This window comes from Triturus cristatus, chromosome 4_2 (genome assembly GCF_964204655.1).
Source record: "Triturus cristatus chromosome 4_2, aTriCri1.1, whole genome shotgun sequence".
NCBI lineage: Eukaryota > Metazoa > Chordata > Amphibia > Caudata > Salamandridae > Triturus > Triturus cristatus.
Genome location: NC_140586.1, coordinates 264,129,638 through 264,155,241, shown reverse-complemented (window position 1 = coordinate 264,155,241; position 25,604 = coordinate 264,129,638). Strand labels below are relative to the sequence as shown.

The 25,604-nt window shown below is 44.8% G+C and overlaps 1 protein-coding gene across 3 annotated transcripts in view; it reads right to left on the bottom strand.

Moving 5' to 3' along the window:
• ARHGAP29 (Rho GTPase activating protein 29) overlaps positions 1 to 25,379 on the bottom strand; it is a 323,518-nt gene extending 298,139 nt beyond the window's left edge. Inside the window, exons 1-2 of one of the 3 annotated variants that reach the window (XM_085601475.1) lie at positions 25,148 to 25,379; positions 12,884 to 13,228 (exon numbers count right to left, since the gene is read on the bottom strand). In XM_085601475.1, coding sequence (XP_085457601.1) covers positions 12,884 to 13,145 — 262 coding nt within the window. In that variant the 5' untranslated portion in view covers positions 13,146 to 13,228; positions 25,148 to 25,379. Of the gene's footprint in view, positions 1 to 12,883; positions 13,229 to 25,080 lie in introns of all 3 variants that reach the window. The other 2 variants (XM_085601476.1, XM_085601477.1) reach the window with 2 other exon arrangements.
• Positions 25,380 to 25,604: the final 225 nt, after the last annotated feature.

Here is a 25,604-nt window from a genome sequence, read left to right as displayed (position 1 = left end):
CCCCTACTTGACGAATCACCCCGAGACTTTCAGGGTAGGAGCTGAGCGGAGCGCCCCATTAGTTTTGAAAATTTCGCGAGGATTCGTCAACCGGCGCCAAAGTTAATCAAAATAGAATTTTCAGATTTCCTATGGGAAATGGGATTATATATATATGCCTTTGTCCCTCTTCTATCCCTCTGCTACCCTTCCCAATCCAAATAACTGACTAATATCCACCACTCAAATTACTTTCATATTTCACTATACTAATTTAACACTACTCCTTTACTGGGTTCCAGATTAGCATGCTACTCGCCAAAAAAAAAAAGTGCTTCAACAACCCATCAGGAGTAACAAGCGCTATATAAATGCAAACCTTTTTCTCTCTTCTATCCCTCCGCTATCCTTCTGAATCCAAATAACTGAGTAACCGATCAACCACTCAAATTACTTTCATATTTCACTAAACTAACTCAATACTAATCCTTTATGGGTTCAGAGTAGCGTGCTACTCGCCGAAAAAGCGTATCAACGCCTCGTCAGGGGTAGTAAGCGCCATATAAATGCAATTACAATACAATCTTGGCCATGAACAGTGTGGAAATGAGTAGAAAGGGGTAAAGCAGAGGGTGGATTACAGAAACAGAGATGAGATCGATAATATCAAATAAATATTTTTGGGGTATAAATAGCTGCATATCTTACATCTGCTGTATATAATAGATATCACCATTACCCAAATTAATGGTATGCTATTTCCCCAACACTGGAAGGCGGGATGGTGTTGCCAGAATTCAAACTTGCAACCTTCACATAAAATTATAAGTCACCAGTGTATATTTAGCTCACTAAGCAACACGGCTGCCAAACATAATTATGGGGAGTTGGAATATGTTACTTGGACAATTTTAGAAAACAAAGCTAATTTGTAAAAAGATAATGTTTTACACGTTTGCATAACGGATATTAATTTTACATTAAACGATTCCACTCTACCCTTTTGGCTAACGGCACACTAAACTTCAACACACGGACATACATATATACTTCGACAATGGGAGGCAATGGGTTGCCTAGAATTATACATTTTGTTTGAGCTCGCATTGTGACCTAAAACAGTACAGCCACGTGAATGTAGACCTACCACAGTGAAAGGTGTTAACCATACTCCGGTCACATGAACCAAGGGTTCAGTCACCTCCCCACCACCACCAACACCCAGATGCCCTCAAATCATTCATTGTCACCACCTGTTCTTGAACCGGACACTGCATCCCAATCTGCCTTAGTCACAGGAAGCCCAGGGAGAAGGATGCATGCAGCTCATGAATATATTTAAGGCATAGCACGAGGTTTGCTTAGGTGCATGTAGGGAGCTTATGTTTTGCTCGCTTTGTCGTCACAGACGTATTTCCAAAATACTATTTTGCAAAGGCCGAGACCAGGAAAAGAGCTCAGCAAAAACACTGCCAAATGTATGACTTTGTTGTTGCTTAATGACTCAATGTCAGTCAGCCAGCCTAACGCAGAGAGCGGGAAGCGGGGCTGCCATGGAATGCCGTGATAAAAATGAAACAACCGGCCTCCCGATGCTGATAACGGGCGTAACCTTGAATGAAACCACTCTGCAATCAAACTGCATTGTTTACAGACGCTGACCGCAGAAAAACAAAATCCAGGGCAGTGCGGATGAACAGGGCTTCAAGTGTGGGCTCCAGGGAATGCGGACATCAAGAACAGCGAGTTCTGGGTGGTGGTGCTAGAAGGAGAATTGAGGTTTTACTGATGGACACTGGAACATTATTTCAAACTAAATATTTATTCACCAGTGGACGAGCTGTACGAGGGTTTGTATACTGTTTTGCACATGCGCGCGATCGATAATAGAACAGTATAGAGGCTTATGTACTGTGAATTGGTTTTCTAGTGCTTAGCAGTACAGGGCGTAGGCGTCCAGCGTACTCACCTTACCATCAGAATTGACACAGCATGGGAATCGGCAGTGCAGGTTTGCACTGAAAAAGCACAATAGCAGTCCTGCCAGCTTACACCGTGTGTCACACGCTATCTGCTCTCTTCACACGGTCACCGGAAGAGCCGATTTCACAAAGCGAGCTGGAAAGCCTTCCAGAGAGTGGGCTCCAATGATATCCACCATGTCTTTGTAGACGCAGTACCGTCAATGTCCATTAGGGGAGCTTACATTTCCCCAAAACATGGACGACAGCCTCATTTTCTTTTGGGGGGGGGGTAGAACCCCTCTGATAATAAGTACTCGGCCGGGTATTTCAGCCCAAGAGCAATGCGAGAAATGTAGGAGGTAAAAAGACACAGCCAACTAGCAAAAGACCTGTAGATCATTTTTCTAACCCTCCCTACCACCCCGACTGGTTAGTGATTGGTGCTCTAATTAACTCAACTGCTCCTGGGCAGAGATCCCGGCTCATCCATAAACTGTGTGGGGGGGGGGGGGGGGGGGGGGGAGGAGGAAGGCGTCCTAGTCCTCCTAAAACAACAACACTCAAGAGGCAAAAATGATAGGAAGAGGGGTCTCATATTTAGGTCTCACAAACTGGTACACTCTGTTAGACGTATCACACAGGAGAGCCACTGTCTCAAATTTCATTTCCCCACTAAATCGTATATTTTTAAACTATCATTGTGACTAAATGAGGCAGTTCATCTGCATTTTATCTGCAAAGCAATCAGGTAATGATGCACTAATACACACTATGTGGTAGCTACCCACTGGATATAAAAAAAAAACACAGAAAAAAGAAAAGCGTGCATAATGTGAACATCAAATAGTGAAATACACAAACTGTCACCATGAAAGACCTCCAAATATAAGAACGCCAATGGTTTAAAAGTAAATACGCTTGAAAGGAACCAGCCTGCACCACAACCCAGGCCGGACTGCTCAGCTGACTAAAGCATCTATCTCCTCAAGGGGCTGCCTTTAAATCATGCTCGCAGGTTTGAATCACAAAGTTTTTTTTTTTTTTTTTGTTTTTTTTAACTCAGCCTTTGATCTTCTGAGGTACGTAAAACACAGGTGGCAATAGTAATCTCTTATTCAGCAACAAGACACACCAGGGGGCCAACATGCTCTTAAAAATTAACAGGCTATGTAACATTTAAAATGAGGGTAAGAACACTACAATACGCTAAAATACAAACTATGAATTCGTGCTTTCACAATATTCTGAGCCCAGTGATCCACCAGATTCTTGTTCCCAAACCCTCGCATTGGCATTAGGTACGAACATACCCCAAAATTAAACATTACAACATCAGAATCCCTCAGTTAAATACTGAAAAGACAGGAAAAAAAACATATGGCAAAATGAACACCCACTACTCCGAATCCTGTGCCGCGCCACATTTGTAACCTAGCTAACATTAAAAAACACCTCCGTAAACAATGTACCATAAATAGCAAAATATACAAAGGCTCCGAGGTCAAAGCTACACCAAGCCGAGTTATGAGGCGAGATTAGACAGTGGGCACTGAGCGGACTCTAAATATTAGTTTCCAGTACTACTGAATTGCGCAAAACAGCCCCAAAACATTGAGACCCGCTGACCGTAATGACGCAATCAACTTTTATACCCTTCAAGGACACCAGTGCCCGGACTATTTCTAAAATGTAATCTTTCACAATGGACTACCCGCAAACGTATGGTGTTCAAGCAACAGCAATCCTCCGTAATCTAGATAAATCTATGCTTCTCTGCAACAGGAAATAAACAAAAGGTCAATCTGGGAAAGGTCCACTCAGGACAGAGTCCATGCAGTATACCACGTGACTCAGCACTAGCCCCTTTCTGCGAGTCTAAGCACTAGCCGACAACGATTCGTCATAAAGTTTCTGAAAGGCTTGCACAAGGGTCCGCCTGCACCAACAGAACCCAGTGAACAACTGTTGCAACAACAACTTCAAAGGGCTTGATGAAGCACTGAAGACCCTCACAATGGACTACAACGGCACTGGGTGTAAAGACAGGTTTGAAGATAGGGTGGAGGGTTGGGCTAAATATTTTAAGGGCAGGAGGAAGCAAGCAGGCAGAGGACAATCCATGTGTTGCAGTGGATTATACGGTCTGCACATAGTGTGTGCTTTGGGAAGGGGTGGGGGGTAGGCCGTATTGCTTTATGCGGGTCTTGGCTGTTATTTGGGACATTTATGATCTCAGAACTTCAAGGTGTAATGGGGGCGTAGAGTTGTTTAAAGAGAATGGTGTGGACAAAGATGGGGTTCTTGACGTCTGGTTTTGTAGATCTACAATGGACCAGAGGGAAAGTGATCCAGTTATGGATTTGCACGGTTGTGTAGTCTGTCCGTTTGGCTAGTTGGTGTGAGCGTTTGGTGGCAGGTTTCAAGCATGAAGCGCGGTGTTTTGTCCATGCAAATGGTACCGTGTTCACTAGCTTCCAGGTTTAGAGGGTTTTGTGTCGACTGGCGGATGATGATTTGGATCTGATGGGGAAAGACTTTTGGTACAGTGGCAGAGAGGTATCCGTTTTCAGAGGGACAAAGGGGAGCCTTAGGGGATGGAATTCAAACAATATAGCCGGAATGGGAGTTATACTTGAAGCAAACTGATCTCACAATTTATGATCGCTTTTTAATTTCAGGTTCTTTTCCTGGCACAGCAGATGACTAAGGTGTGCATTTGCAGCCACTGCTGCTAAATGGGCAGCCAGGCAGGCAGAGCAGCGCACCCTCAGCAGACATTTGGGGTTTTCCAAAAACAAATGTACAGGTTCATTTAGAGTGTGGAGGGGAGCATGCCCTGGAGCCAGCTACTGCAGACTTTGTCAGAGTTGTTTAAAGAGATGGGTTGTGCAGATATATATATTCATTTGCACAAGAACTATCTTTCTCGGTTACGGTGCATTGGTTATTGAAAGAAGGAGGCAAGCATTAGGGATTTGAATCGTTAACGGGCAGATATAATGGTGTGATTGACCGTGCTGATTACACAGAGTGCAACATGCGGCCATGAGGTCTGTTGCTGTTGATAAGAATGGGCACCAAGTAAACCGGGAAATAGGGAATTTTTGCAGGGACAAAGGTATTGCCAGGATTCGGCATGGGGAGATCCACTTCAAGGTGTAGCAATTTTTTCAGGAGTATTGAGTGCATCTCTCATTTGTGGGGTGAAGCTTTATCTGTTCGATATCAGGAAAAGTTTGGCTTTGTTGTTATGGAAAGTTGTAAGGTGTCAAGTTGGGACCATGACTGGCTTTAGGACAGGAAAGCTCCCTCTGGGATGGGATTTTTCTGTATGGAAGGTTTGGTGAGCACTAGGTTGGTCTGGCACTGGCCTCTACTACTGATCTGGCAGACGTGTTGGGGCAGGAGATGGAGGCTGGGTGACAACTTCATAGGGAAGCATTCGGGATTGGTAGCAAGGAGCTGATAAATGGATAGTGCATAGAGCAGGGGCAGACTGGGATGTAGGGTGCAGTTTAGTATTGGAGATGGGAAGTTCAAGAAAGGAGAAGTTGAACTTAAGGTTCATGGTTGGTTGGGGGAGGAGTGATCAGGTATGCTTTCTTTTTAGCAAGTTTGTGTTTAGTCAGCAAGGCTGTATGTGGTGGTCAGATTTGTTGCGGATTTTGATGTGCACCCATCTCCTTAAAGCGCCCTCTTTTCACATACTGTTTGTTGTGTTCATTGGGCAGTTTCATCTTGCCTCGTAGACACTGCAGGCGGAGATAAAACAACACCCAGAGTGACACTGAAAGCAGACCAACAAGCAACACGGAGTAGACACAACCAACACCGGATGAAGCGAGGGGGGCGGGGGCTTTTAGACGATCGCAAGATAAGAAACGGGGGTGGGCACTGTAAAGAAAAAAAGTTAACACTGAAAACACCGCTGATCATTTATTTCTAATATTAGTCACAAATAGGAGAAAAGCATTCTTTGAAGTTCTGCTCTGGTAGCTTTCCAGGAAGTAATTAGGGAGGACAGAGGAGGGGAGACCTGAAACAGTCACTAGTGTTTAGAATCTGAGCAATTACATCAGAAATTTCAAGTGATTGCACTGCGTTAAAAAAAAATAATAATAAATACAAAAAACACAGAAATGTTCTTTTCAATTCATTTCGCAAGACGAATGTTTTACAGTTGAAGCGTTGTGACACTCAAAGAATAAATGTAACTCAGCAAAACTAAAGTGCGTATTAATTAGGTCCTTTGATATCCCTAGGACTTTAGAAAATATACCAAACACTAAACTTTGGTCACCGTTCAGACCGTTGATAATTTGTAAATGTTCACCTTTAAAAAAAGAAAAGCTTGCCTTGTGTAAATGAAAGGGCCTGTGCCCACTGAGGTAGCACTTTAAGTTAAAGAAAAGTGGGAACAAATGCAAGTCCTTGATTTATGAAAATCAAGATTCTGCAAAAGTTTCCAAGAATTCTCCTGAAAAGATATTGCAAATTCCACATTACGACCATGGGAAGGCCTTCTAATGTACTTAAAATGTAAATATGACTCTCCCACATTTCCCTGAACAGGCGCAGCTATAAGATGACTGGAGCAAGCATCCGAACCTCACTAAGATCAAAATACTTCCCACTACCCCACTATCTACAAGATACCATTATCCATGCAGAACAAACAGAGATGCAACTTAAACACATAGAAAACACTCTGAGCTCTCTTTAGCCGTATAAAAGCATTGGAAAGCAATATACAAATGACCAACAATACCCACTTTATTAACCACTGACCTTGGGAACAGGAGTAGCGTGCTAATACCCGCTAAGCGTACCAATATCTCGTCAGGGGTAGTAAGCGTTAAATAAAGGCAATTGCAGTAAACAAATACTACAATATTAACTGTACACAATGTTGAGAAGAGGGGAAATTACTACATTAATGTGGCTGCTCTTCTACAGGGAAATTGACCCCATCTGCACCGCCAGACAGAAACCACTTCCCCTCCACCCCCCCACCCCCATTTTTGCAGGTTGTTCCTTCCCATTCCCACCTTGGAAATGTCCTTCCCTTTGCCCTTAACTGGAGTAGAAAGCTGTCAGTTTGCAGGATGTGATGGGTAAAAGGTTTGAGAGACCCATACAGCGTTGCGCTGGTGGAAGTTCACAACATTTCAAGAGTATCCCACCGCAGAACGCCCATAGCCGCCCCCTGGAGTTAGAGTTATACCGTCTCAGGATATATTAGACATGGGTAAATGGATTCAAGAGTGCAGGCTCGCCTTTGATGAGGAACTAGCACAAGCTAAACACGCCATTCTTGTGTAAGCTGAACAATGGATAAATTATATTTTGAAACGGGTCTCTCTCTTTAAATGATACCTTTGCTATGAGCTAATGTTTACACGAAAGACACTGGAGACTCCCCTTTTTCCATGCATTATTATGCTTAAAAATACCGTCTTATGACAATAAGTTCCAGAGAGGTTTTACTTTATTTGCATCGGAAGCCACAGTGGGGACAGGTACAGTAATGTTGTATAACCACTAATGCGGGCACGCAATACACGATTTACATATTTCGCACATAAACCAAACGCTCTTGATGTTTCTTGCACTTATAATAGATTGTATGGTGCAAGTTATTCACTAGGTTTTAATATCTGTGCATAAACTGCTCCTCACAGGTTTACATTCATGCAGGAAAGACCCAACCTTTCATCCTACTGAGACGAGGCATACAAATATCAAGTATAAAAGGCTGCCTCAGCTCTGCTACAATACAATTCAGGTCAACAGTAACAGATATCGGTAGCAAGAGTCCAGCTGCGAAGGGCCCACGGGGTACAGCATTCTTTGGTGGACAGTCACTTCCTCGACCAGTGACGTTGCCCCGGGACAGGGGTTGCTGGCATAGTTCCAGATATGACTCACTGTTGGGTGCGCAGCAAGGAGAGAAGGGGAACTTCACAAGTCACACCTAGCGCCGGTGCAACCGCAGCCATGATTAAGGAAGCCGAAGGAGAGCTACACAAAACAGAAAGAGCAAACACTTGCTGCTGCAAAGCCACTTAATGCCGGAATCACAGATCAATTTGCTTAGGACCAGGATCTCAAAGAAACTAGAATACACCCCAGTGTCCACTCCATCGCCAGACAATAACTCTTAATTGAGAACATCGAAGGTTTCTAGGGTCCCTGCTTTAGGTCTCGCCTACAGACATCTCTTCGTTGGCAGTTGTCAAAGACCTATTGTCGACAATGCCAATACTTGCAGAGCGCTTTCAGCGGGGGCCTTGACTTGCATTTGTTGACTTTTTGTCTATCAAACTTGCTTGCATCTTGATCAATCGCATTCCCTACTCTTGTGCTTTGTCCTTGACATTGAGAACAGCTTCTCTGCCACCCTTCTGAATGGATGACTTGTATTCTTTCACTCCTTACATTCAGGGAATTTTTTGTTTCAGTTCTCTATGGGTGCACACGTGTTGTCATGCCCTCTTGTATACAGCTCCCCCCCCCCCCTCGCCCCAATATCCCATGCCATTTTTTGAGAGGACTCAGCGGATGCCATCTGCTGCCCGGGCACTGCATCCTTAAAAAAATGATTATTAAAAAATGTGCTTTGTTTGGAGTGGGCCTCAGCACTTGACCGATTCCCTGGTTTTCACTGTTCCGGCGTGTGCAAGGGTTCCTGCGAGGGCAGGGGAGGATCAGTGTGCTGGAATGTGCCTGCTGGACAGTCTTCCCTGACGCCAGCTCAAGCAGTGCAACTGTGGGAGAAAAGGCAGCAGTCCTGAGCCGCATTTCTTTGCATAGTTCGGTATCATTTTTGCCAAAACTGCAGGAAAATCCATCATGACACGCCTACTCTGTGGCACGGTCACCCGGCTCCCCGCGTCCAAGTGCAGGTACAAGGGAAGCCACCAGTGGAGGTCAGTGGGGGCTGGGAGCAGCGCCGCAGCACATCTGTGTGTAGTCGGTGTTGTTTGAGAACGGATTTATGCTGCTTTCTCTGTAGGTTCCACCGGGTCCGCCAGCACGGAACCTCTTGGGAACTGCCTGTTGGGTTCCATGTAGGGTGACACAGATGGGCCGCCCTGCACAACCTCTAAACCATGGATGCTGCCAGAGACATGCAGTTTGTCTGCACAGAGCTAATGGGAGTTATGCTTAGGACTTAGCAGAAGGAAACTGGTGATGGGCTTTTCTATGCTACATAGCTGGAAATCAGGTGTAGTCTTGCGCAGTTTATTTAAGAAAATGCGGCACGTCACAAAAAAACAAACTGTAGCGATGTAAAGCAAGAATGGAACGGTGCTGGTTTTATATGTAATCAAATCATAGATTGATTTAAAATTTCAAACATAACCTTTCAATCTGCAGAACCCATGAGCTTACATAAAAATCAACAGTGCTGCAGATAAAATAAGACAGTAACTAAATCGAGGGTTTCCAACCCACTGAACCTTTCTTCTGTTAAGATTCTCCAAGATTATGCGCATTCAGAATCCTGGCTGGCAACAAGCGTGAAGCGAAGAACAGAGCTCACATGGTCTGAACTAGACATTTATCCCTGGATGGAAATGGCCAGGATAAAACTGGATTTAAATTTATTACGAGTCTACTTTCTGTATACTCCTCGAATTGCCTTTCTTTCCTCTGAAGCGGTCTGTAATGGGTGGTGCTGGGGCAAAGGCTGGAGTAAAAGGAATGCTAGTCACGCACAGCACCCGCCCGCTTACTACTCTCCATCCCATGGTCACCGTATATAAAAATACCTGCCTTCTTGCTCCCACCACTACAGGAGAGCTAGTCTTATCGTGCCAACTCACTCGTACCTCCACATCCCATATCCTAAACCCTGCCACCTCTCCCCATCCTCTAACCCCCTTCCTGTAACGCTGTGTTGGAAGCGGTGCCCGATGCACCTGCCAGCAGAGAGCGTCCTGTTGCACGGATTAAGGGTCCAGTCAGGGGCGCTAAAAGCCAGAACAGGACCCGGGGGCATACAACGGAATCCAATTGTTTTGTCTTGCAATGGCTTTTATGTAGAGCTTGATGGCCCTTATGATTTTCTGAAGCACAATACGACACTTGAGAAGCATGTTAAATTGCAACGTGACAGATGTGAAGAGTTTAGGTAGTGTGCATGGTGGCCAGGAAGGTGCTCTTGTCCTGATTTGGGTTGCTGCCCTTAGGTGAGTAGTTGGCTAAGGACGAAAGAGAGATAAATTATTAAATCCCATCCTCAGGGGTAAAGGGTGGAGAACCCAAAGTCTTGAGGCGTTCCATGCCAACTTTTACCACAGCAGCATTCCCCGGCTTCAAGTCTCATGGTGATACCTAACTGCACGACAGAACCATGTGGCCACTCTGCTGGTATCTTGGAGACCTAGACCCAAGTTGCAGTGGAAATAATATGCTTTGGACCTTGGAGGGGTAGAAGAAAGGTTGATTCCAATGCTGTGACAACTCTCAGCGTATGATTTCATGTCACAGCAGTGTAAAATCAATATTACTAGTTTAAGCACTGGGATGAGCAGCATTCTAATTGATTACCAGTAGTACACAATTCCTTGTTCTATATTCGAGTATGCATATTGCTGATTTGAGTTGTTCTTCAACACTGACATTCAAGTCCTTTAATGAGTTACACTGCCTCACGTGAAGCATAGTGCACTGCTATGGCACACTGACATTGAAAAAAGAAAGTGGGTATTGTGTTTTTTAGTAAGAGATTCTTAGTTTTGGCGCACTGCCTAACACTTTCCAGTCCCCAATGATTAGGCCATGTGTAGTCAAAGACCTATTGTTTCGAAATTAGTGGGGTGATCCTGGGTGTTAGCCCGGCCTGTGATAATGAGGATGCATTGATTGTCACTTGTCCTTGGGAATGGGAAACCCCTTGCCCACTAAGTTCATAGACATAAAAGAGAGCCTTTTCAAGGCATATTAATGGGCCCATTTCGACCGCTAGCGAACAGCCCTCGGACCAAATTGAAGACTTTAGGATCTACATGCCCGACACAGCTCACGGAGAAAAACTCAGCTATTAATATACAGCAGTCTCAGCCGCAGTAGTATTTCCTGGTTACACATGTCTGACTCATTAACTACACCTTGAAAAGGGCCCTGGCATGCATGCCAGAAGGGGGCTAAAGACATGTTGGCTGTATAGTATACATGCTTTGGCTTCAGCGATTCTGATTTCCTAAGGATCACCCTTGACCATTAGAATTTTTGCTAAATAAACACCGGATTACTACAACCCATCGAATGTAGCTTTCCAATAATTAGAATTATTTTTACTTGTCTTGGCTCTCTTACAAAGACCTATTGTGGACAACACCAATATTTAAAGTAGACTTATGGCCAGTCCATTACTTTCCATTGGATGGGATTGGTCACTCATTTGCATGCTTCTGATGTCTAGGCATTCCTTCCTCTTCCTGTGTTTGTTCCATCCCTTTGAGTGGATGATTTGAATCTGTAAACCACTTACAAAACCATGTTTTTCTTAATATCCCAGCACTCCATAGTAGTGGAAACGATTTTGTGGGCTCTCCCTTGTGCACTGGTTAGCCCTCAAATGTTTAAACTCCCCACACACACATTCTGTCCTGCTTCCGACTGCCCATCCCTACCATTCCCCACCTTTCATTTATATTTTTTTAAAACAAAGCTTACCAACTGCCTTCACTACATCATCATCAATCAGGGATCTGAAGACCAAGAGTTTGAGTCCCTGTAAGGATGGCAGACACAGCCTTCCATCTTTCCATGGTGGGCAAGCTGATTACCATCAATGGGCTAACAGCAAAATCTGCTCATTACAGCGATTAGACCTAGTGAAAGTATGGAATGAAGCATTACCTAAAAGTTATCATCATAAGTGGCCAAAAGTGGTGCTCCAGTGTCAGGTTTATGGAGAGCAAAACTAGCCAGACAACCTATCTTCTGTGCCCAAGAGAAGAGTGTGGCAACAGAGGTCATGACTGCATGAAGGTGATTGCCAGATAAAATCACCGAGCACTGCACCAGTGGATACAGAGTAGAATAGAAGTAGGAACAACCTTTATCTACAATAACGACTTAATCAACCAACTCTCTAAGCATAGTAGACGTGCAACAAAAAGTTACTCATTAGGGCAGCCTGTTTACTACCCACTGGGAGTGGCTGTTCACAAACGACTGAGTACAAAGTAGGAGGTGCTCAGCACTGCTGTAGGGTGTTACGAAAGAGGAAACAGTCGATGTGACCTCTGCCTGCTTCAATCAGTCAACAGCTCACATAGAAAATTATGGTTTAGTGAAGCAATAGCAACTGGGTGCCTGCACGGCACTTTAACGCACAAGTCTGAAACCATCATTAAAACCAGTGTTACCGATACTCAAATCAAGCATTACTACATTTTCTTGACGACAGGAAGCCTATGTGCACGAACAAGGAATTGATGCAAAACAGTAACTGTAGTGTATGCATTATTCCACTGGGGGTCACTCGGCTGATTATTCATCCTGTACCATAACTACAGCAATCCAGGATGCTTTTTTTTTTTTTTTTTTAAGTACCCACACAACGAACAAGGAGATTTCTTATACATTATTACATAAACAAAAAAAATCTGCAGAGAAACTATTCACTTGACTGAGCAGATCACTGCACACCCAGTATAATCAGTAAGACCGAAGAATGACTCTCGGCCAACCAGATACTATTAATAACTCCCTTCACAATTAGAACAAGATAAAAAGCAATGATGGTGAGAATTTTTTTCCCCCCCAAACATGGAACACCTACTCCTGGGATGTAAGACAACGACAACAACATAAGAATATACACATTTTTGAAAAAACGGACCATAAACCATCCCTTGGAACATACATGGAGAAAACTGATCCAGTGATATCAAGGACAGCATGCGCTACAGAAGCAGGCTCACCTTCAGAAAGGAAGGCCTCCTTCAGGTAGATAAGGACATCCGAGAATTTCCTGGCGTCGTTGACCAGCAGCATGATGTACTCCGGATCAACCACTGCGCTGTCATAACAGTCCGAACTGGAGCTGATGCTACTCAAGGAGTTGCTCTTCGTGCTGCGACCCATTCCCCAGCTTGTGGAATTTGAGATGGTGAAGAAATTTGAGGTAGAAAACCGGGCTAATCCCAAACCACGCTTGTTACCTCCGCCGTTCTGCCGCAACATCCCAGCTGCTACCGTGCTCCGGAGGGCCTTGGGGTTACCATTCAATGCCACCTAGGTCCATTGGCAGAGCAGACGATGGAATCCTAAAACAAAAACAAGCACAGTATTAACAAACAGAAAAAATATCGTCTTATCCTACACCTCTGGGCAAGCAGACCGTTGTTACGAATGGACCAAATGGCATTCAGCTCCCCACTAAAACCCAATGCACTCTTGTTTGACGAATCACGTGGCAAAGCTCTGAAGAAAAATCAGCAGTTTATTGGGGAGCACCCAATATGCAGAAGCGGCAGGTATACACTAATGATTAACAGGCTGCCACATAAATCCAGACACATACATCATATATACGTACACAATTTATGTAAAAGCATGCACTGCACCAGTAGTCCTGGCAATGAAGGGAACTTTTTGTTGTGCGGATGTGCACATTGTGCAAGAGCAGAAAGCCACTTACGGTAAGGTAAAGACAATGACTGAATGGGCTGACCTTGTTCCTCAAGCTGCGGTGGCAGAAGCAATATGTAGAGTAGAACAATGGATGAAATGGGCTGGCTAAAACCCTTTTAAGTATGGATAATATACATGATTTATTCAAAATAAAATATGTTGGCTAACTCTTGACCATGAAACTAAGGTCCAGACACATATAAGAGCTTAAAATCCAAACTGGTGACGTGGCAGAGGCAATGGGTACAATTTGGTACAGATTTGGCAGTGCACAGCTAGGTCGGTGCCATCCCAGCCACACCTCCCCAAAAAGGGAGACAGGAGCAAACAAAGGGCATGCACCAAGAAGCCCTCCAAAAGAAAGTGGCATGAAGAGAGGCCCAGTGGGGTGAACGAGCGAGCCTCACAATTGGCTTAAAAGGGCTCATTGGGGGCCGAGAATTGGGGTTAAAAAGGCCCTTGGTGGGTTCCCACAATGGCAGAGGAATCATAACCCACCTAAGTAGGAGCAGAAAGACAACCTGCCTCAGAATGGGTAAGGCGAATGGGTGGCACACATCACAGTGGGAGGAAATCAAGCATTCAAACAGAGTTTAGGAAAACCAGGATGGGCGCCCTTCCATTTGTCAATGCTCAGCGGGAAGCTAGCAGAAACCAACTATCAGTAGCAAGCTGACCCTAGAAGATGCAAGAGTGCGATAACCAGGAACAGACAGAATTCTCTCATTCTTGTTAAATGGAATTATGGTTTTGATAATTGCTGAAGTTTGCAAGAATAGCGGTATAATGCTGTAAACCTTAATTTAATACCCGAATGATTACCTCTTAGCAGCTTGAGAGCAGGGTCTATTAACTAGTAAGTCATTCAACTTAAGGCTGAGTCCAACAGTTTGAGTGACTGTAGTCCATAGGTTACACCCCCCCCCCCCCCGACTAGGAATATCAGCTCCTGTTGATAGATCAATAAATAATCTAGCATAAAAAGCCCTGCTTGCGTAAACTACACAGCCAGCAACGCCAGTTTACAAACGTTACTGACAAACGTTTTGTTCATCTCCTTAAGGAAGACGGGTGCGACCGGACAGAAAAAAGCATCACTGTACCTTATGAAGTTTTGCGAAATTCTCAGTTAATTTTCATCATATATATTAGTACTTTTAAAAAAACGATACAGTGAGTCTCTTAGCTGTCACAGCAGCAGGCACCTCTCAGTGCTGTTTATCAGCTGACGCCCTATACCGTACCTACAACTGTTATATGATCATTAGGAAAGGTGCATGTGAAGCTACCTATAAGTTTACCGCTGTGACGTGGTCCGCAAAACCAGGACCATAAATAGCCATCTTTCAAGAAGTTTTGAAAGTCTTGAAACTGCAGAAGGCATACTAGAAATACTGCAAAATCAAGAGAAATGTAGCATAACGGTAAGTTGTTGGCAACCGCACAGCACTGCTCTCGACATACCTTTTTCACATGACAAAAAATGGCCTATTAATGTGAGGACAACTGTCAGCAGATTTTGCGGTAGGTCCAAGACCATTTGTATATATTTGCCCTATGCTGTGTTGCAAATAAAACAAGCATTTGCAATGCAATAGGTCTCGCATTTGCTACAGTTTACGGTATTGGCATTGTAAGGGACAATGCATTTTATTTATGTGTTTGTTTTTAAAATGCCAATAGGTTAAACTCTCACAATTGCGAGACCTTTTGAATTGCTTCCTGTTGCAGTGGAAGAGATGGAGGGAACGGGGAGGAGGAGCAGGGAGCCGCGCTGATTAGAAGAAAGGTGCGGCTCACCGAAGTCTATTTTTTCAATATTGCAAGGTTTTCGTAAGCAGCACAGTACCTCGCCTTTGGCACGCTGCTTACTAAAAGCTCCCAATTTTGAAAAAATAGACTTGGGAGATATCCACGACTTTTTCCTTCGTGTGGCTCACCAAAAATCTTTATTTTCAATATTGCAAAATTCTGGTAAGCAGAGCAGCACACTGCCTGTATTGAGCTGTAGGAGAAGATCATTAAAGAAAGTAGCTTTAACACACTGTAAAGAAAACTACACACGTAAAAGGGCCAGTCCTCATGGGAGGTAACAACTGTAGACAAGGCAGTACTAAGGAGAGACTAACAAGCCTATTAACGAATCTGAAGCCAGCATTTACAAAGGACAATGACACAAGCCAAGGAAAAGAGTGGGCGGAGTTTCAAGTCCATACCTGAATACAGCATGCCTCGCAGAGCAGCACATGTGCTGCCCAGGGTCGACCCAAAAAATGTTTTTACAAAATGGGCCACTGGCAGTATGTGCCATGGCTAGTTAGAAAGACAGAGGAATCCAGTTCTCTCACAAATACACATCATTTAAAAAGTATTATTAAATAAAGTAAACCTCAACTTTCTGTTCTCTTTCGCTTTCATCCTGCTTTTTTACTGAAAAACAAGGAATGAGGAAAAACGCCTTCCCAGAAGACATTAATGACTTGTGGCAGCGTATTTAATGGCACAGCTGCAGCTGCCATCCACAGAATCGAACAACGTTCATCAAAATACATTGACTCTTTGAAATGGAAACGCTGGCTAGGTAATGCAACTGCAGAAAACGTGTGGGTTTAGGAGCGGAAGTGCTCTGTGTATGAAGTTTCCGAATCAACACAGAGGGACGGGCGGATGTGGTTATCAGAATGCAAGAACGGCACGCGCTCAATTTAAGCACGGACAAAAATTAAGGCGAATTTCTGTGCACACGAAACATCAAACAGTAGACACAGAACAGGTAACCACACTACCATGAGACCATTCCACCACTACAGCATTCCAACTACCAGGCTCTTTAAAAGAGAAGCAGTGACCCTGCACTAAAGGTTCACTGGAGCTTAGGTCTGCCAAACAGTGTAACCGCTACACTGTTCCTATCATGTGATTAGACTGTCAGACGCCCAGACTGTAAACAACGCGCTGGTCCTATGACTGTTCAGCCACCGTGTGCTCAAGGAAGTCGGTCACAGACTGTAAACCCTGCACTGTCCCTACCATGTGCTTAGGGCTATCAGACACACAGACTGTAAACATGACACGATGTGTATCATGTGCTTATGGCCATCAGGCACGTACTGTAACCATTGCACTGTTCATATCATGTGCTAAGGGTTGTTCAGACACCCAGACTGTAAACATTGCACTATTTGTATCACTTGATTATGACTGTGGGTCACAGACTGTAAACATTGCACTGTTTGTATTATGTGCAAAGGATTGTTCAGACACGAAGACTGTAAACATTGCACTATTTGTATCACGTGCTTATGGCTGTTGGTCATGGACAGTAAACATTGCACTGTTATCATGTGCTTAGCACTGTCATACACCCGGACTATAAACATTGGACAGACTGAATAAATACTGTACTCCTATTTCGTGCTTACGACGGTCAGAGATAGTAAACATAGCATTGTTTCCATCATGTTAGTTAGGGCCATCGAAGACTGTAAACATTGCGCGATTCGAATCATGTGCTCATGGTGGGGAGACAGACTAAACATTGCATCACTTGTATGTTGCGCTGAGGGTTGTCCGAGACTGTAAACATTGCATCACTTGTATGTTGCGCTGAGGGTTGTCCGAGACTGTAAACATTGCACCACTTGTATGTTGCGCTGAGGGTTGTCCGAGACTGTAAACATTGCACCACTTGTATGTTGCGCTGAGGGTTGTCCGAGACTGTAAACATTGCACCACTTGTATGTTGCGCTGAGGGTTGTCCGAGACTGTAAACATTGCACCACTTGTATGTTGCGCTGAGGGTTGTCCGAGACTGTAAACATTGCACCACTTGTATGTTGCACTGAGGGTTGTCCGAGACTGTAAACATTGCACCACTTGTATGTTGCGCTGAGGGTTGTCCGAGACTGTAAACATTGCACCACTTGTATGTTGCGCTGAGGGTTGTCCGAGACTGTAAACATTGCACTGAGGTTTCATGGACTTGTAAACGGACTGTAAAATCTGCACTGCTGCCATCGTGTCCCCGGGTCGCTCAGACTGCAAGCACCGAGCTATTTGGTTATGTTCTTAGCATAAGTAGCCAGAAATAATAAATACAGCAATGTCCAAACAAAAACACACACCAAGTACACCCCACCCTGATATAGAGTTAAGCAGTTGATGCTGCCAGGAAGCACAGTTCATAGGAATGGTTACAGATACAAGCAATTTATTCATGGCTGCCTGAAACCCGTTACGAAAAGACAAGTCACTGTGGGCATAATCCCCCCCCCCCCCCCGGGTAATATGTACACGTACAACCATGACTGGCAACACCTCAATTCGATACAAGGGAATCAATCATACAAACGAGGGCAAGAAAATACAAGTACGAATGTTGTTGGTAAGGCATTCAAATAAATGAAAACAGGGTACCATATAAAAATGTATAAACTAACATTTACACCATTTGGGTAGATGACAAACAGAAGAGAGGGAGTAGCAGAGAGGGACAAAAAAACATGACAGGATTTGTTTTCCCCCTCAAGAGTTATGACACTGTTTGACGGGCCCTTGCTTAAATAATAATGACAGGACGCCAGCTTTGCGAATCTCTGCAAAATAACACAAAATGTAATACTATCTTGAAGTTATAGACAAAAATAAATTAATCTTCATGTTACTCCTATAAGATGAAAGGAATGCAGAGGGGAAAAAAGATAACAGTCAATGGTATGTCAGGCATGCAGCCCTGGCAAGCTCACTCCCATCTTTAATTTTATAAAAACAGGGGTTCAGTGAAAATCTAGCTAGTAGGCCTGCTGAAGGAAAACACACCGTCCAAATTGATGAAATTCAAAACTAAAGCAGCCCTGAAAATGATACAAAGTACATTTTTGAAATATGTACAGACTGCGCTGCAGTCACCAAACGGGTTGGGCTGAGCATATGCTTCCAGGCGTAAGGCACAGGCTTAACACAGTCCAATCTTATACCCTTGAACAAAAGTGATACTATTGCGTAATTTTTTATTGGGGGGGGGGGTTAGACAGTAACATCAAAATCTGGCGTGCTTTCTTTGTGTTTTGTTCTGTATGTATTTTTTTTTTTTTACAAATGCCCGTCTGAACCGTTCTCTTCCGAATCTAATCCAGTTCTGGGAACCTGGACAGAGCCCCCTCTGGGGAGGGCCAGAAGAAAAAAAAAATCTGAACAGCTTAGAATGCATGTCAATGGTTAAGAGATCAATTAGAGGCAATGTAGGGCACACTTCTAGTGCCTCTATAAAATTAATCTGTATACAAGGCTGCTCATCCCGTTAACTGTACACGTACATCTTAGACGCCAAATACATATTCAGATATATGAGTCTTTAACTTGTCTAAGACTATAATAACTTTTCTAGTACAAAGTAAAGAAAACTGATAGGGTACCTTCCTCCAAGTTCGACCTTTATGAATCTAATGCATAATTTCACATACTCATATCAGCTTTGCACTGGAAATTACAAAGTCAATTTAGACTGCCTGCGTCTTTCATAAAAGGAAATGTTCCTTTCAGGTAAACAAAAAGCTAAGCCTCCTTATAATTCGTTTTCTTGGGTAAAGGATTTGACTGTCCCCGAGGGCAGCCAAGTACTTAAGTCGGCATGCTCATCCAGTTAAGCAAGCTTAATTTTAACATGCGTGAAACTATCTGAATGACCATAACAAGTCCTAGTAGCAAGAGGGTTGACCCGAGCATTTAGCAGATATGAGAAGCCATTCCAACAGCAAATCTTGAGATGCTGCACAGTTCTGATTCGATAGGGCAACTAAGACCCCCTTGGGACCGCCCATGTTCTTTAAGATATCCTACATACGCCATGCTGTCAGATCCAATCTATGCCTTTCTAAGGAGACATATAAAAAGGCCTCATTAGTAAAACAAAGGCACGTTTGAGGTTGGGCATGGTTTGTTTTGGTGGTGTCATTTTCATATAAAAGCCGACATAGCAGGGAAGACAGTAACCTGCCAAATTTCATAGAAAGCTGTGTGTTTTTTAGTTTATGGGGATAAACATTAGTTGGAAAAACTTTACAGTACATTGTTAACTCCTCTGTGAAGAAAAGAAACGTTTAGTATACCATTTATCTGCTCTGTAGATTTGTAGTGTCTGACAGAGCTTACTCCCAAAATCCACCATGCTTCTAATTCAACTCTAACCTTTGAAATGGTGGTGTAATGTGTGTGTATTTTACAACAAAAAAAAAACCCTTCAACAAAACACAACATTTGAAGGCGAGCATATCAAGAAGTAGCCAAAGCCTTTTTTAAATTAAAAAAGCATACAAATTTTATAAAAAAGGATAGATAACATTAACCGCTACGTGAGAAGTGCACTTTTTTGTGACAGGAGACACTGGGAATACTAACCAGTTAAAGCAGTGTGGTCTTTGTTTTGCTACAATGCATTCAATAAGAAAATTCAGGTTGATAATTATTCAGTAGATAAAAAAAAAAACTAACAAGGGTGATGTTATAAAGTAGTCAAGAGAAAGAAGCACATTTATCAGCTCACCTATAAAGTGAATTTTTATTCCTTCGACAATCACAAATTGCAGGCCAGCTAACACAGGGACATGGAACGATCTAGGTTTTCCACTGAGACTAAAAGACTACTCTACCTCAAAGAAACACCATTTTCAGTGGCACTGGAGGACCAAAAGGACCCTAAGATATATCTGGGTGGTGTGCTCAAAGGTGCCCTTTCAACTCGCTAGAACCGTATCTACCTGTCATCAACACATACACAAAAGCTTCCGAGAACACAGAGAAAACAAACAACAGATGCAGACCTACGAGCATGTAAATTGGATGGGCTCCTACAACAGCTCACTGGAGTGATGAATGTGTGCGTCATCAACATCTCCACAAGAGCATCTGAATTAACAGATGTTCAGGCTCAGCTCAGATCCCATAAACATGTCCTCTGCATGGATCTTACATTGTACTGCTGGGCCCTCACATGAAGTTGCAATAGCAATCTTTACATGCTCCATCTAAAAATACACAGGATCTCAAAAATGCAACGAGGAGCCCAAGGCAAGGACCTGAATGGCCAAGAGGTACTGAAACCCCCAAAGCATGACTATGTGTATGACTATGCCCGAGGATGCTGCATAACGCAGTCCTGATGATGCCCAAAAAAAGAAGCTAATACCCTGGACGGAGAGCTACAGGCTCAGGAGAGCCACACACCGAGGATGCAGCTACGAGAAGATCAGAAAACTTCAACCATATCCCAATGTCATGCACACAAAGACAGCCAGAAGTATAATGGAGGCCAGTCGTAGGCAATGGAAGTTCACAAGATCGCAGAAACTATAGAAAAAGAGGGCTGTTGAATGTGAAGGTAATAATTACAGTAGGTCACCGCAGTGCTGTGCCCACGACCAGAGTTTGTGCCCAGAAATGAAGTTAAAAGGAGGAAGAACTGGGCTCGGGAATGCAGGGTCAAGAGCTCTAAACACACAAAGCTATTGAGGCTTTCATCAGGTTACAGGAACCCCATCCATGTCCCACTGCCAAGAACAGAAAAGCAGAACTGGTGGCAGATGGATTGCGGGTCAAGAGCTCTTGACTCCTAGAGAGGGCAGGGCTTTCAGTAGGCAAAGACCAGTGCATTCATATCCCATCAAGCATAGGAAAGCAGCCAGGTGCAGCCCGGCGACAGGTGGTACCAGAGACGAAACTCTTCGCAAACTTGGAAGAACGGGGCTTACAGCAGATCTACACAGCTTTCTCAACGCCCATACAAAGAAGAGTTGTTAAAGCACATGAGCCTCAAGAGCTTATGACACCTCTGGGTGTAAGCTTTTCAGCAGATCACAGGGGTTCCAAGTCAAACAGGTGGATCGCATGGTAAAGAGAGACACTCCAGTGCTCTTGATGCATTAAAAGGGCGAGGCCTACTACGTAGGGACTAGCCAGCTATTCACTAGAGGGCTGCACATGTGTTCTGATGAAATGCTGCAAGCATGTAGAGCCCAGGCTTAAAGATGCCATCACAGGAGGTGTAGATACTCATGAAGACTGGGTTTAGAGTACATAAGCACCTAAAAAGAGCCTACAAACTGGCAAGTCAGACCCAAAGCTTTCATCACCTACAACAAATAGAGACCAGCTAGTCATTCAACAGATTTTCCCATGCTTCTCTACCTACACAGCCTGGTTCAAGCTGAGGGACAAAAAAAAAACTAGCAGTGGGACTTACAACTGGTCACTCTAGAGCTACACCATTTTTACAAATACACTCACAGAAGAGTAAACAGAAACACTGGAGCATATAACCTGGTTTCTGTGACTACTTATCCTCCAGTCTACGCAGAATGAGACCCGGCAATTAAGGCTTCACTCTTCCCATTATAGCACGACCAAATCAGACTTGCAAATGGTTGATCTCTGTCTGGAGTGGCATAGCAAACAATTAACTGGGATGTGGACATAGTAAATTACCAGTAGCTGAGATCTAAGCATTCGACCCATCACGATTTTCTGTATGAGACACCATAAGTGTGACTGGTCTTACCAGGAGTGTGGCGCATGCTTCATGCGCCACAGGACTCAGGCTAAACCCACTGAAGAGACCCAGTGCTGCAGCGGGTATGGGATTGCTGGTTACCACGTATGGAGGTAACTTGGCCTGGAAGTTCAGGCCAGATTGTTTTTACTAGAATAGGAACAAGTTAGACCTGTGCATGGCCAGCCTTTGTTTGGAGAAGTAGATGGTAAAACATGATACATTGTAAAGTGTAATTACTAGTGGCTAATTTTAAGTTAAGTGTACCAGCAACCGTTTTTTTTATTTTTCCTTGGCATTTTAGCTCCTCTCCAGTGATTACCTTTCTTGGAGCTAGCACATTATGTTTATTCTATTCCGCACTATAACCCAAAATCGAAAAGCCACTACCCCGAGATCCAGCCGACCAATATGTGCCATGCAAGAGTTTTACTCCAGGAAATATTATACTCTTCTCTGATAAATACGAACGCAACCCACATCACCGACAATCACACACCTCGGATGTCAGACTGCCGCTTCTACTTCAGTGCAGCCGATAATTATGCAATTACTGTTTTCTATGAGAAGTGCTCGATGGAGGATTGGGTCTACACTCATCACTGTGGATTTTCAACAGCTCTTTTCTTAAACACTTTGGAATCAACAGGCATGTTTAAGCCACCCGCCAGTCGCTGGAGAAATAATAAAAAGTTCTAGGCATCCAAGTATGAAAATGTCCTCATTTAACGTTGTTGGTTCTATTGTGAAGCCCTCTGACACCTTGAGTAAAGTCCGCGCTATATAAAAATTGCATTAATAAATAAAAAAATAGGCACGACGTGTAACAATAAATCGAAAAAACATTCATCAAAGAATATAAAAAGATAAATGCATGCGAAAGAAACCCCTGGGTACGCATGCCACTGGACCAATCTGGCGTGGGTGCACTACCTGTGATCAAGGGGTGAGGGGCTGTTTTTCACATAGTAAATACAGTATATTTCCTCATTTCCCAACCCCCGAGGTGAAGTATTGCAGCCACTGCTCACAAGCACCCATTTGAGTAAGGAGAGCGGGCTGCCCACCCCTGAGGTCACCACCGCAGCCTGCTCTCCTGCGCGCTGGGAAAAAGGGGGCCTGGAATCAGTGGGGGAGTCTGGGGGCGGTGCCACTAGCTCTGAATATCTGGCATTCCACAGACCCTTTCAGCTGCCAGGGTGTGAGAAGAGGCGGCTCGCGCGTCCTGCGGGGTATTAACATACAATCCACAGCATGGCCTGCGGGAGAAAGGCATAGGGGGGATTGGAGGGAAAATCAGATAAGAGGGGAGGAGCAGGGACACAGAGCAATCAAATGACGGGGTTGATCAAGCGATGATAGGGTGGGGCATAGGGCAATGTGGTGGATGGCACGGAAAGCGATCGACAGGAGGCAGGCAATCCGGGAACAGAGGTCGATGGATGATGGGGGGGCGATACAGTTTGCCACTCGCGTGTCCAAGTGTTAAACCATACAGGCTGACAGGGGGTCTGGGCTCCACCATAAAGGGGCGAGGAAGGCCACAAGTGTAAAGAAACACGGTATATGTGGCGTTAAGACCAGAGCTGCTGATTTAGAACCAGGTTCGAGTCTCGGCCTCGGCTCAACATCCTGTTATTCTGGGCAAATCACTTAAACTCCCTGTGCCTAAGAAATAAAAATAAATGAATACGACCTTGTGCGTAACATAACTGGTGCTAATGTGGTGTGCAATGTAGTTTGTGCTCATGTAAAGCGCTCCAAACCCTTCGAGTCCAGTTCGCGCTATACAAAGATGCAAAAAATAAATACAAATTAAATGGCACTGGACCTCTGGTCACAGGGAGAGGTCAAGGCCAACCTCTGCCACACCTGTTCATGGCACGAGCACCTGCCAACCGATAAAAGTATCTAATTTTGCAGTCATAGTTTTGGACATAACTCCAGTGAGGCTAAGGGGAGCCAAGGGTCTGCAGTCGGACACACACAGTACCACTGGAGATAAAAGGCGCAGTCAGTGCCACTCCGCAATTAATCAGCAATCCGCAACAAAACCAGTGTCCCGCCCACCCTTAAAAGTCAATTCAATGATCCGTGCGACCTCACCATGCGGCACACTCTTTTCAGATTGACCCCGGACTCACTGCATTGTTACAAATACAGTCACCAGGTACAAGCCAATCGAAAACTCCCACCGGCCAGAGAGAGAGAGACCCAGGAAACAGCCAAAAACACCGACTACAAACACACAGGGACGTTCCCGGCACCCATGAGAAATCCCCATCCACTGTAATGGAGATCCTCAGCAACGCCCCCCACATTAACCGCACTGCCAGTAGGAGACCACTGCCTTCTGCAACACCCTTTACCTCAACACACTCCAGCACCCACTGCAAGGGAAAGCCCCCAGCGGCTCTGTGTTAACTGCACCATAACCCAAACACCCGCACAACCCTGTGGGAAAATCCACAATTGTTGAAAGGGTGAACCCAACTGACCGGAATCCACTGACCCCTACCAACTCTACATACACACTGGACACCAGGGTCCAGGTGAAGGAAGATCACCATCAGTCCACAGGGGCGATCTTAGATAAACTTGCACCCAGGAAACCCACAAGCGCCCACGGTAGCACATCCGTACTGTGCTCACACACAGGAAGATGCACTATTGTACCCTGGGGGTGATGGGGGGGGGGGTGTATCTAACGCAACCCCTGGAAGCCTGTGCTGCCTCACTAACCGGTATCAACTTAAAGCTAAGGAAAACTCGGCATGCTGCACCTCTCTCTCCAGCACCGACAGCCACCACCACACTGTGCCCACTGCACCAACTGGTACACCCCCACAGCGAGACCACTACCCACAGAACAATCCTTAAAGAAACGTTATCGCGCAACAGGTTACAGCAAGGGGAGCTGTGCGGGTACTGCTATAAACTCACCCGCCTGCTTCCAGACAAATCAGTGTTTATCCAACATCCCCGCTCCCAATGTGGCGCCTCCGTGTACCTGAGAATCGGCTCTGCCGCGCAGCATGCCTCGCCTACCCCGGTGCAGTCTCCTCCGGACCCGTCCTTCACAAGTTTGCTGGGACCGTCGTAACACCGCTGCCTCCAGCACTCGAACCGCACGCTCTGCCGGACCTCAGCTCGTGCGCGCCGCCGCTCACTGACTGCCGCGCGCACGCGCAGACGGAGGACAACCAGCGCGCGCCTGCTGCCCACGTGGTCCTCCACACACTGAAAACACAAATTCCTGCCCCTGGGAGCGCGCGTCCTTCTCACCGCCCTCTGCTCCGGGGATCGCGCACTGTAACCACGAGTAACCACGCCCCCGCCCGTAGACCGCTGCTGGGAGAGGCGGGGCCACGAGGGGAGTAGGCGAGCTGTGTGATCGCTGTACCTGCTCATTGGCTGCGAAGAAGAGAGGTGGCTATTTCGGTAAAAAGTAGGCAGGCTTCAGACTG